This window comes from Mobula birostris, chromosome 21 (genome assembly GCF_030028105.1).
Source record: "Mobula birostris isolate sMobBir1 chromosome 21, sMobBir1.hap1, whole genome shotgun sequence".
NCBI classification, from domain to species: Eukaryota; Metazoa; Chordata; class Chondrichthyes; order Myliobatiformes; family Myliobatidae; genus Mobula; species Mobula birostris.
In genome coordinates this window covers 62,282,457-62,296,612 of record NC_092390.1, presented here as the reverse complement: position 1 = coordinate 62,296,612, position 14,156 = coordinate 62,282,457, and the positions used below count along the sequence as shown (strand labels likewise).

The following is a 14,156-nucleotide window of genomic DNA, read 5'->3' as shown; positions in this document are numbered from 1 at the left end:
TATACTCCATGCTAGCATGAGTAATTCCCATTATTGCATGCATTCAAAGTTCATAGCAAGATGCTGATTTGTGCCACACTGAACAAGATCAATATATTTTTCAAACTAAAGCAAAAGATGGATGGAAATTCTGATGATCTTGAAAATCTGAAATAAATAACAGAAAAGACTAGTAGCCAGGTAGCATCAATGCATTGATAGAGATAAACAGAATTAGCATTTCAGGTTGATGACCTTTCATTTCAAATGGGAAAAGCTAAAGATAAAATGTATTTTAAATTACAGAGAAGGGAATTACAAGAATTGGGAATAAAAGGGTAAGTTTGTGATATGGTACTGGAAAGGGAAATTGAATGAAACAAGCAGTAGCTGTGTCAACTGAGAGAGTGGTAAACTTTCATAATAAAAGGTATGCCTGATGGAGCTGTGAATTAGATTTGAAATTACCAAAGGTGGAGAGAAGGAATAATTAATTCCAAAGATATGAGATACTAGGTCAAAAGGGCTCATTGTATCATTTCATGTCAAGAATGAAGTCTACAATGTACCCAGATGGCAGATGTGTTCCTTCAAACTCCATTAGGTATAGGGCCAGGGTTAGACAGTGTTCATACTAGAAGTGGGGTAGAGGATGAAGTGACAGGCAGCTAGAAGTTCAGGATCATTCTTACAGTCTCAATGATGTTCTGTAAGGCAGCCAGTCAATCTGCATTTAATTTCTTCAGTACTGAGGAAACAAAACCATGATCATTCTAAATCTGAAAGAGGTCTTCCCTGTACATCAATCAGATTCTTTTCCAACTTTACAAAAATCCTTTCTCCAGCTCATCACACCTTCACATGCAATTGCAGGAGAATCTCTACAAGATGGCACCAGTGAACAAAGGTGATGTTCTGCAGGTTATGTGCAATACATCTAAATATACAATACCTCTTTTGAATTACTCTCACTGCAATCTGCAGCATATAACTTACCTTCACACAATGTACTTTTAAATTGACTTAATGAACTATAGATTTCATGATCTTTTGAAGGACTTGATGGACTTAACTCTCAAGCAACAACTCTTTAAGTGGACAAAGGTTCATTGCCATGGCTGGAGCAAGATGGGGGACTCCAAGCCAGGCAGGAACGCAGAAGAATGAGGCCCCCTCTACCTAGCATCTTGTTAGTCAATATGCAGTCACCAGAGAACAAAATTGAGGACCTGAGGGCAAGATTGGTGTTCCAACAGGAAATGAGAAATTGTTGTGTTCTGTGCCTTACCAAGATGTGGCTTACTCAGAGTACCGCCAAATCGGCAATCAGACTCAAAGGCTTTTTGATACGCAGGATGGACCAAACTGCTGCTTCAGAAAAGAGCAAAAGATGAAGGTGTGTGTCTCATGGAGGTTTTGTCGAACTTGTATTTCCATGACCCTGAAAACCGAATGATCAAATGCTGACTGTTTACCAAGAGTTATCCTTCGTGATCCTGACCGCAGTTTACACACCTACAGCGGCTGACTATACTCAAGTGCTTGAGATACTGCATGACACTGTTAATAAACAAGAAACCGTCCACCCAATGCTTTTCATATCATATTGGGGATTTCTTGTTTAAAGAAATCCCTGCATATAACTTGTAGCGCCAGAGATCCCAACACACTAGACTACTGTTAAACAAAGATAAGCCCAAAATATGCCCAGAACGTATTTTGGTCCCAAAATATGCCCAGAACGTATTTTGGTAAATCTGATCACTTGGCTATCCTTCTCCTACTTGCATACAGGCAGAAAGTAAAGAGCAAAACTCCAAAAATTAAGACAACATAGATGTGGTCATAGGAGGAAAAACAGCAGCTACAGGATTGCTTCAAGTTGGTGGACTGGGCCATGTTCAAGGACTCATCCGTGAATCTGAATGAATACACCACAGTGGCCACAGACTTTTTAAAAACAATCATAGTTGAGTGTGTCCCCACATAATCATTCAGATCCTTCCCCAACCAGTAGCCCTGGAATGAACCATGAGATCTGCAATCTATTGAGAGTCCGATCAGAGGCATTCAAATATGGCAACCAAGTAAGTTACAAGAGGCATAGCAACTAAATTTGGGTAATGAAGGATACTCGATAGCTGCTGCAGGACTTGAATGCTGTCACCTGTTATGAAGTGAAATCAAGCAACATACTGTAGGTGACAATAAGGCTTCACTTCCAGATGAGCTCAATGCCTTCTATGCTTGCTTTAACCATCAAAACATGGAGAAAACATCATGAACTCCCACAGTCCCCAATGATTCTGTGATTTTAGTCTCTGAAGCTGACATGACAGCATGCTTCACAAGGATAAACCCATGGAAAGCATCCAGCCCAGATGGAGTACCTGGCCAAGTACTAAAGTCCTGTGCGGATCAACTGGTTTGAAGTGTTCACAGGTGTTCAACTTCTTACTTCAGCAGGTCAATTATACCGATGTGTAATGTCACGTACCCCGTGACGGGAATAAAGAACCAGCAGAGATGGAAAACACTTAGGAGTCCAGTATTGCTATTAACTAATAGTATTTATTAGTAACTACGCAATACATAGAAAACATAGAAAATAGGTGCAGGAGTAGGACATTCGGCCCTTCGAGCCTGCACCGCCATTTATTATGATCATGGCTGATCATCCAACTCAGAACCCCGCCCCAGCCTTCCCTCCATACCCCCTGATCCCCATAGCCACAAGGGCCATATCTAATTCCCTCTTAAATATAGCCAATGAACTGGCCTCAACTGTTTCCTGTGGCAGAGAATTCCACAGATTCACCACTCTCTGTGTGAAGAAGTTTTTCCTAATCTCGGTCCTAAAAGGCTTCCCCTCTATCCTCAAACTGTGGCCCCTCATTCTGGACTTCCCCAACATCGGGAACAATCTTCCTGCATCTAGCCTGTCCAATCCCTTTAGGATCTTATACGTTTCAATCAGATCCGCCCTCAATCTTCTAAATTCCAACGAGTACAAGCCCAGTTCATCCAGTCTTTCTTCATATGAAAGTCCTGCCATCCCAGGAATCAATCTGGTGAACCTTCTTTGTACTCCCTCTATGGCAAGGATGTCTTTCCTCAGATTAGGGGACCAAAACTGCACACAATACTCCAGGTGTGATCTCACCAAGGCCTTGTACAACTGCAGTAGTACCTCCCTGCTCCTGTACTCGAATCCTCTCGCTATAAATGCCAGCATACCATTCACCTTTTACACCGCCTGCTGTACCTGCATGCCCACTTTCAATGACTGGTGTATAATGACACCCAGGTCTCGTTGCACTTCCCCTTTTCCTAATCGGCCACCATTCAGATCATAATCTGTTTTCCTATTTTTGCCACCAAAGTGGATAACTTCACATTTATCCACATTAAATTGCATCTGCCATGAATTTGCCCACTCACCCAACCTATCCAAGTCACCCTCTTAGCATCCTCCTCACAGCTAACACTGTCACCCAGCTTCGTGTCATCCGCAAACTTGGAGATGCTGCATTTAATTCCCTCATCCAAGTCATTAATATATATTGTAAACAACTGGGGTCCCAGCACTGAGCCTTGCGGTACCCCACTAGTCACCGCCTACCATTCTGAAAAGGTCCCGTTTATTCCCACTCTTTGCTTCCTGTCTGCTAACCAACTCTCCACCCACACCAATACCTTACCCCCAATACCATGTGCTTTAAGTTTGCACACTAATCTCCTGTGTGGGACCTTGTCAAAAGCCTTCTGAAAATCCAAATATACCACATCCACTGGTTCTCCCCTATCCACTCTACTAGTTACATCCTCAAAAAATTCTATGAGATTCGTCAGACATGATTTTCCTTTCACAAATCCATGCTGACTTTGTCCGATCATTTCACCGCTTTCCAAATGTGCTGTTATCACATCCTTGATAACTGACTCCAGCAGTTTCCACACCACGGATGTTAGGCTAACCGGTCTATAATTCCCCTGTTTCTCTCTCCCTCTATTTTTAAAAAGTGGAGTTACATTAGCCACCCTCCAATCCTCAGGAACTAGTCCAGGATCTAACGAGTTTTGAAAAATTATCACTAATGCATCCACTATTTCTTGGGCTACTTCCTTAAGCACCCTGGGATGCAGACCATCTGGCCCTGGGGATTTATCTGCCTTCAATCCCTTCAATTTACCTAACACCACTTCCCTACTAACACGTATTTCGCTCAGTTCCTCCATCTCACTGGACCCTCTGTCCCCTACTATTTCTGGAAGATTATTTATGTCCTCCTTAGTGAAGACAGAACCAAATTATTCAATTGGTCTGCCATGTCCTTGCTCCCCATAATCAATTCACCTGTTTCTGTCTGCAGGGGACCTACATTTGTCTTTACCAGTCTTTTCCTTTTTACATATCTATAAAAGCTTTTACAGTCTATTTTTATGTTTCCTGCCAGTTTTCTCTCATAATCTTTTTTCCCCTTCCTAATTAAGCCCTTTGTCCTCCTCTGCTGAACTCTGAATTTCTCCCAGTCCTCAGGTGAGCCACTTTCTCTGGCTAATTTGTATGCTTCTTCTTTGGAATTGATACTATCCCTAATTTCTCTTGTCAGCCACGGGTGCACTACCTTCCTTGATTTATTCTTTTGCCAAACTGGGATGAACAATTGTTGTAGTTCATCCATGCAACCTTTAAATGCTTGCCATTGCATATCCACCATCAATCCTTTAAGTCCTATTAATACAGTAATATAAATGTAGATAAATCAAACAGGTTAGCAATGATTATATAAGTAAATCAATAAGTGTGGGAATATATGTGAAAACCAAGCTTCTGTAAGTCTAGGGGTAAAAAGATACAGTCTTACGATGATGAGTAAAGTTCAGTTCAGTTCATGGTATTGAGTTGAGTAATGGAGATGACAGAGAGGGAGAGAGATTTGAGTCTTCAGTTGAGCTGATCCTGTCGATCTTCAGTTGTCCTCCAAAATCCTTTAAAAGTCACCGACTGTGACCACAACAAAGGGGACTGGTTTTCTGTGGTGGAGTTATCAACCCAGGCAAAGGTTGGACACATGGACAACTCCCCACCGATCAATCCCTTTTCTCATTGTAAGAGCCAACTAATCAATCCGCCTGAGCGATCCTCCAAAAACTCACTTTTTCTGTGGGCACAGCAAAGCTCATTCAGTGTCCACAAACATGTGCCTGAGGTCTACCATCTGACCTATTTTATCTTCCCATGCTGAGCATCAACTGTCACTCAAATAACTCCTCCTTCCTTTGTCTGTGTAAGAAATGTACGAGCAGGCAAATATCCTTGAAGAAAGTATCAACAACCTGTGAGCAGTCTTCATCCATCTCTCTCTCTCTTTTAAAAACAAGTTGCTGGTGTTAAATAACTCTCTCTCTCTTTTCAAAAGCACAGTTAATAGGAGTAAACGAGCACAGTTCATAGGGGTAATTCAGGACCCCATCACACCCCTTTCTTCAGATAAAAAGATTTTTTGATGAAGGTGAAAGTTTTTTTAGTCTAAGTGTGAAGTACAGAGTTTGAAACAATACAGGTAAAATCATCAGGTGACAGGAAAATGTATACAATTTCCAACTTAATATCTCGATAACCAATCAGCTAATATATCTTTCACATGTTTAATTTTTAAGTCACATTCTTGCAATATCAGACTCCAATTAACAATCTTCTATTCTTATCCTTTACCTTAGTTAGAAACACCAACAGGTTATGATCCATGTAAACCAAAAGTGGTCTCTGGGCAACAGACAGATTTTGAGGTCTCTGATCATAGACCTCAAAACGTAAAGCCAGAATAAGTGCTAACAATTTCTTTTCAACAGTTGAATAATTTTTCTGGTGCACATTAAATTCCTTTGAGAAATAAGCTACTGAGTGTTCAATGTCATCCACTCCCTTCTGTAACAGTACTGCCCCAGCAGCTTCATCACTAGCATCTGTTCCTATCGAGAATGGTTTTGAAAAATCAGGTGCTTTGAGCACAGGATGGTTTCCAGACATTCAAATGCCTCCTGACAAAGATCACTTCATACAAATCTTTCACTCTTCCCTAGGAGTTTTGTTAAAGGGAGAGCAATGTCAGCAAAGTTCTTACAAAACTTATGATAATACCCAACCATTCCTAAAAATCTTCTCAAAGATTTGGCGGACCCAAAAGCAAGGCACAGACACTGAAATACTAGGAACTGGACTAGGAGTGGCAAGGAAGCAAAAGAACAGGCGAAGAAGGGACACTGGACATTGACACAGGCCCTGGATGAGATTAGGATGCAGGGCCTGGGCTAGGACTTGACTAGGATAGCGGAACCAGGACACGGAACTTGGAACTAGGAGCCTGGGCTTGGACTCTGAGCCAAAGACTGGACAAGGACCCAAAACCTGGGTCTTGACTCTGGCTCGGACCACGGATCGAGCCGAGGACATGATGGGGCTTGGGTTCCTCGAGGCGAGGACATGACGGGGCTTGGGTATGGACTCCAAGCCAGAGACTGGGAAAGGACCCAGAACCTTGAACTTGACTTGGGCTCGGACACCAAAACTAGACGAGGACAAGACATGGCTACAGGGTGAGGCCAGGCAACAGGACTGGATGTGAGACTCCTGGACAGGACAAGGGAATGCCAGCACAGGACAAGGGAACCCCAGCAACGGGCTGGGCAAGGTACTCCTGGGCTGGGCAAGACGAGAACACAAAGCCATGGCTTGGACAGGACAAGGTTCTTGGATCGTGGTTAGGACTGGACAAGACCCCAAAGCCCAGTCTTGGTCGAGGGAGGGACAGGGACGCAGGGCCTTGATTGAGGAAGGGACAGGAACATGGAACACAGAGCCAGGACCCCTTCTTGGAAACAGGACATAGGGCCAGGACTCATTACACAGACGAGACAGTTCCTAACACAAGGTAACAACAGACAGCCAGACCTATCTAGCAAGGGCGTGGACACAGACAGTTCCCAACACTAGGTAGCAGCAAACGGCTAGACTTACCTAGCAAAGGCGTGGATACAAAGACATATCTCAACACTAGGTAGCGGCAAACAGCCAGACCTACCTAGCAAAGGCGAGGACACAGAGACAGTTCAAAACAACAACAGACAGTTCCTTATCTTGCTTCAGCAATTGAACTTGACAGTGGTACAGTCAAGGGTTACAGGTGAGGCAATGCTTGGTTTCAGACAAGGCAAGGCTTCAGAAGGCAGAGGAACAGAAGGGATTCAGATAGGGGGTTTGGACAGGAACAATCCAGCAGCCAGAGGCTGAATCCTGAAGGTATTGATGAAGCCAGCCCAAACGAGAATCAGCTGCCTTAACAGAAACTGGGGAAAACCGGAAAACCTGGAATAAGGAACATGAACCGGACTGTGAACCGGAATGTTGATTTCACGGACCGGACTATGACACCGGTATTGAAACACCAATACCCTCGAATGGAAAATACTACAAAATGTAATGGATATGGCCCATCACTGGTAAAGTCCTTCTCACCATTGAGCATATCTACATGGAGCATAGTGACAGGACACTAGCATCCATCATCAGGAACCTCCAAAACCCGGGTCATGCTCTCTTCTTGCTGTTGCTATCAGAATAAAAGTACAGGAGCCTGAGGGTTCACACCACCAGGTTCAGGAACAGTTATTACACCTCAACCATCAGGTTCCTGAACTAGAGGGGATAACATCGCTTGCCCAATCACTGAATTGTTCTCACAAACTATGGACATGCTTTCAAGGCCTCTTCATCCCATGTTCTCATTAATAATTGTTTATTTTTTCTTTCTTTTTGTATTTACAGTGTTTGTTATCCTTAGCACATTGGTTGTTTGCTCTGTTGGTGTGGTCTTTCATTGATTCCATTATTGTTATTGGATTTATTGAGTATGCCCACAAGAAAATAAATCTCAGGGTTCCATATGTACTTTGATAATAAATTTAGTTTGAACTTTGAGGATCAACACTTTCCATTTTATTTTGTCCTTTCCCATTATGTAAAGGTCCAAACACAACAGAACCAACTATTTTCTTGTCCTTATTCCAAGTTATCAATTTGCATTCTGTGCTCCTGATGTGTTCTTCTCTATAAACAAGAGAAACCAGTGCCAAATAGGTAACAGTTGTGCAGACTATCTCTGTCAGTTGTCAAGAGTGACCCTGACTTTCCAGCTGTCTCTCACTTTCTTCCTCCATTTTCATTCTCCTTGTCCCATTAAGTTCAATCTTTGGCCTCCGCCACTGTTCCAACATAACTTAAGACGAGTTCAAGAAAGAGCCCTTCATTTTCTAACTGGGCACAGTTCTGTTTACAGGACACAACATTTTATTTCAGATCAACAACTATTCCTGCCTTGTATCTCATTTCTAGCAGTGAAGTGTATTTCTTTTTCTGATTATTTCATATTTCTTTGTTTACTTCAATTTACACTTCTGTGTGGCATACTTTTCTTATTCGTAAGCCTTTAGCAAAGACTATCAAGCGACACCATCAGCACTTCTGTTATCCAATCAGAACCTTTTAAAAAAAGTTTCCTGTTTGTTCTTTCTGCCCTGTTTCAGTTCCTACATAACTTAAAACATGCTGAATCAGGATCAGGGTATATGTATCATTGGCATATGTTGAGAAATTTACTGTTGGGCAGTACAGTACATTGCAATACATAATTAGAAAACCGATAAATTACAATAAAGACACAAAAAAATTAAATTAACTAAGTAGTGCCAGAAGAGCGTAAAAATACTTAGGTAGCCTTCATGGATTCATTGCCCATTCAGAAATCGGATGGTGGAGGGAAGAAGCTGTTCCTAAAATGTTGAGTGTGTGTACCTCCTCTTTCCTGGTAGCAAGGAAAAGAAGGCATGTCCTGGGTGAAGAGTGTCCTTAATGATGGATGCTGCCTTTTTTGAGGAACCATCTTTTAAAGATGATCTCAGTGCTGGAAAGGCTAGTACTCAGCTGGCTGAGTTTACAACTTTCTGCAGCTTTTTCCAATCCTGTGCACTGGACCCTCCAAACCAGACAGTGATGCAGACAGCTACAATACTCTTCACAGTACATCTGCAGAAATTTGTGTGTCTTTGGTGACATACCAAATCTCTTCAAACTCCTAATGAAATATAGCTGCTGTCATGCCTTCTTTGTAATTGCATCAATATATTGGGCCCTGGATAGATCTTCAGCGATGCTGATATCCACGAATCTCAAATCTCACTCCTTCCACTGCTGACTCCTCAATTAAGTCTGGCATATGTCCCCTTCACTTCCACTTCCTGAAGTCCGCAATCAATTCCTTGGCTTACAGATGTTCAGTGCAAGCTTGTTGTTGTGATACCACTCAACCAGCTGATCTATCTTGCTCCTGTATGCCTCATCATCACCAACTGAAATTCTGCCAACAATAGTCTGCAAATTTATAGATGCTGTTTGAGCTGTGCATAGCTACACAGTAATGTGGCTACCCTTTCTAAGTTCTGATGAAAGGTTATTGATTTGAAACATTGACTCTTCAGAGTGTGCCTGACCTTTAAAGAATTTCTAGCATTTTTTTAACACACGATTTGTAGAATGGCAAGTTAAGCCAAAGGCCTACAATTCTTTATGCTAGATATTTCAGCAATAAAATCGACAAAGAACATCAATCAATGAAAATCAGTAGCATCAGTTTTCAAATACATTACATATTTTGCTACTTTATGAATGAATTGTAAATAAAATGTATTGACTTTGTATTAGTTCTCAAAACCTTACCTTGAAAAATTTGAGAACATAAACATACAAAATGGGACTAAAAAAAATCACTAACCATTCTTCAGATACTTGGCTTCCATTTCCAAGTCAAATATTTTTGACTTTGCATTTACTTCAATTGTAATTATTCTATTGCTCAAGAGGTCATATGTAGCATTGAATTCTAAAATTTCTCTAACAAATCTGTCCCTTTCCTCTGCGTTTTTTCTTTTCTTCTCATGCTGGAAAACAGAAGCAACAAGTTGTTGATATTTCTCAGATTAATGGGATAACAGCTTATCAATAATTGGAATTTCATTTATGTTGCTAAAATAAATAAGAAGTTAATTTTCACAATCCTGCTTATATACTTGTGCTTCAAAACCACAGTTCAAATATGAGTGAATGTACACTGTATTCCACAATCAGTTTTCTTTTTACTATTTCAATGTAATTATGCATGGCATGATATATACAGATGGCATGCAAAAACTTTTCACTCTATCTTGCTATAATAATAAGCCATACCAAATCCTGTTCTGATCCTTCCAGTTTGGGGTTTAACTTTGCTTTCTAATTTGCTTGCACTCATACAGTGGTGCTAAGAAGTTTGTGAATCCTGCAGAATTTTCTCTATTTCTGCATAAATATGACTTAAAATGTGATCAGATTTTCATACAATCCTAAAACTAGATAAAGAGAACCTAATTAAATAAATAACATGAAAAACATTATACTTGTTCATTTAATGAGAAAAATTATCCAATATTACATGTATTTGTTGGAAAAAGTATGTGAATGCCTTTATTTAATAACTGTTGTGACCGCCTTGTGCAGCAATAACTTCAACCAAACATTTCCAGTAACTGTTAATCAGTCCTGCACATTGGCTTGGAGGAATTTTAGGTCACTTGTCCTTACAAAACTGCTTCAACTTTGGGATGTTGGTGGGCTTCCTTGCATGAACTGCTTAGTTTAGGTCCTGCCTCAACATTCCTATAGGATTTCTATAGGATTAAGATCAAGACTTTGACTTGGCCATTCCAAAACACGAATTTTCTTCTTTTTAAACTATTCTGTTGTTGATTTATTCTTGTCTTTTGGATCATTGTCTTTTGCATTATTCAACTTCTATTAAGCTTCAGGTGACAGACCACTACCCTGATATTCTCCTATAAAATGTCTTGATACAATTTTGAATTCATTGTTTCCTCAACCACTGCAAGCTGTCCAGGTCCTGAGGCAGCAAGGCAGGCCCAAACCATGATGCTCCTTCCACTATGCTTCACAGTTCAGATGAGGTTTTGGTGTGGTTATGCAGTGCTCTTTTTCCTCAAAATACAGCGAATATTTGTTTTTTTTTTTGGAGAGCAGTGATTTCCCTCATGATGTCCTTTCATGAACACCGTTTTTCTTATAGTGGACACACGAACTGAGAATTTAGTAAGATCTAGAGATCTCTGCCAGTCTTTTACTATTATCCTTGAGTTCTTTTTCACCACCTTCAGCATTGCAGATTGTAATCTTGGTGTGATCTTTGCAGATTGGCCACTCCTAGGAGAGTAGCAACAGTACTGTGTTTCCTCCATTTGTACACAATTTCTCTTACAGTGAACTAATGAACACTCTGCTCTCTAGAAATGTGTTTGTAGTCTTTTCCATCTTCATGCATCTCTGCAATTCTTCTTCTAAGGTCCTCTGAAAATTGTTTTGATTGTGGTGCACATAAACAGATCTTTCTTGAGAAAAGTAGGCTCTGTTAGTAACTTGACTTTGTCTTTCCTTTTGTATACCACACCTCCAATCACATCTCGTTGATTGGAACATCTGACTCCAAATAGCTTTTGTAGAAGGCATTACCCCAGAGGTTCACATACTTTTTCCAACAAATACATGTAATATTAGATCATTTTTCCTCAATAAATAAATGAACAGATATAATGTTTTTGCGTTACTTATTTAATTGGGTTCTCTTTATCTAGTTTTAGGACTTGTATGAAGATCTGATCACATTTAGGTCATATTTAAGAAATAGAGAAATAGAGATAATTCTACAGGGTTCACAAACTTTCTAGCAGCACTGTAGCAGTGTATAGCATTAATTACTGATTTAAGGAAAAGAAATTTTGCTCGTTTTCAAACCATCCAAAATATCTACTATTTCTGGGCAACAGAAGGGACATTTGAGCTGTACCTATCAACGTTCTTCTTTGTTTAAGTTCTGAAGCTAAGTGACCTACTCTTAGTATAATTTTCCACAAGCACAACACAGGCTATCTGAATTCAAACAGGTGGTTATTTCTGACAGCATAAAGAGAACAGAAAATTGTAAAGCAGATAGCAAAGTTGAATATGCATTCCATGTTTTTCACTCTGTTAAATCAATTCTCCTCACCATGATGCAAGTCTTCTGTGAGAGAATTGTTGGTAAAAACGAAATTCTGACTTTGGCTCTAACCCTAATCTTCCAGGTCACTCACCATTAAATCCTGGAATAACACGGAGTGCAAGTTTATATCACATAGATTACAGTAGTTCATGAAGAGGATCACTAGGTCAACTTTCACAAGGACATCTTGGTATAGAAAATAAGGCTAGTTTTAAAGATAATGTCCATATTACTAGGATTATCTTTAAAGCATCTTCAGAAATCAAACAAATGCTGGTCCTTGAACAAAAGGACAAAATTTAATCTTGATAAATGATAACTCAAAATATCATACAACAATGAGCAAAAAAATAAACACACAAGAACAAACTTGCATGCATCCATGCAGAAAACAGAGGCATATTTTGACAAAATCCTTTCTTCGAAACTGATAGAATTATTGCTGTAATAACAGAAAAGGGTAATGGAAGTACATAGGAAGATTGAAAAGATTGCTCAATTCACCCAGCTGTGTCTCAATTGAGACAGATTTTAATGTAGCTTAACTCAACTTCCAATAGTGTGTTACTACTATTGCTAAAATATATTGTAAAGAATTAAGGACTTACAAGCGCTTCTAAGTACATATTATTTTCTTTCGCCAACTCCTCTCTTTGCTTTTTGAAGCCATCTTCCTGCTTCTTCAGCAGATCCAAATGGAAAAGTTCAACTGAAACATTCTTTACCTTTTTTTATAAATATAATATTTAACTGGTCAGATAGATTGTTTATCACCTGAAAATCATGGTAATCCATATAAGAAGTCAAATGAGGTAAGAACTTGGTTTTTGATAGCTTGATGGGACGTTAAATCATGAACATTGTGTTCTAGTTACAGTAAAGAAAGCCACACTTTTCAAAACTACTAAAGCGCTACAGGATCTTTATGTAACACAAATAGAACATATAATTGAAATTTCAGTAAATAACACATTGCATTAAAAGAGACTATGTACTAGCATTGTGATTTGTTTGTTATAGAAATTAGTCAAGCAGAAATGAATGCAATGGACTTATTCATTTAGGTAATGATTGCTGGCATAAATAAAATGGAGGCTGATAACCTATTAAGCTGTGCTGTTTTAGTTGGTTAAAAGATTGAGTGATGGGACTAATGCCTTGTGCAGTGTCTAGGTAAGACAAACCAGGTAAGTAGCCTTTGGCGTTGGCTGCCTCCAACTCCAACAGCAGATCTCCTACTTCCATATAACCATATAACAATTACAGCACGGAAACAGGCTAGCTCGTCCCTTCTAGTCCATGCCAAACTCTTACTCTCACCTAGTCCCACCGACCTGTACTTAGCACATAACCCTCCATTCCTTTCCTGTCCATATATCTATCCAATTTAACTTTAAATGACAACATTGAACCTGCCTCAACCACTTCTGCTGGAAGCTCGTTCCACACAGCTACCACTCTCTGAGTAAAGAAGTTCCCCCTCATGTTACCCCTGAACTTTTGCCCTTTAACTCTCAACTCATGTCCTCTTGTTTGAATCTCCCCCACTCTCAATGGAAAAAGCCTATCCACCTCAACTCTATCTATCCCCCTCATAATTTTAAATACCTCTATCAAGTCCCCCCTCAACCTTCTACGCTCCAAAGAATAAAGACCCAACTTGTTCAACCATTCTCTGTAACTTAGGTGATGAAACCCAGGTAACATTCTAGTAAATCTTCTCTGTATTCTCTCTATTTTGTTGACATCTTTCCTATAATTTGGTGACCAGAACTGTACACAATACTCCAAATCTGGCCTCAGCAATGCCTTGTACAATTTCAACATTACATTCCTACTCCTATACTCAATGCTCTGATTTATAAAGGGCAGCATACCAAAAGCTTTCTTCACCACCCTATCCACATGAGATTCTGCCTTCAGGGAACTATGCACCATTATTCCTAGATCCCTCTGTCCTACTGCATTCTTCAATGCCCTACCATTTACCATGTATGTCCTATTTTGATTACTCCTACCAAAATGTAGCACTTC

At 40.0% G+C, this 14,156-nt stretch overlaps 1 protein-coding gene across 3 annotated transcripts in view; it reads right to left on the bottom strand.

Annotated features, from left to right (window-relative positions):
• The window catches only part of ccdc172 (coiled-coil domain containing 172), a 58,773-nt gene that overhangs the window by 26,689 nt on the left and 17,928 nt on the right, over nucleotides 1-14,156 (bottom strand). For 2 of the 3 annotated variants that reach the window (XM_072239805.1, XM_072239806.1), the window contains exons 3-4: nucleotides 12,731-12,847; nucleotides 9,810-9,975 (exon numbers count right to left, since the gene is read on the bottom strand). In XM_072239805.1, coding sequence (XP_072095906.1) covers nucleotides 9,810-9,975; nucleotides 12,731-12,847 — 283 coding nt within the window. The remainder of the gene's footprint in view (nucleotides 1-9,809; nucleotides 9,976-12,730; nucleotides 12,848-14,156) is intronic. The other variant, XM_072239807.1, reaches the window with a different exon arrangement.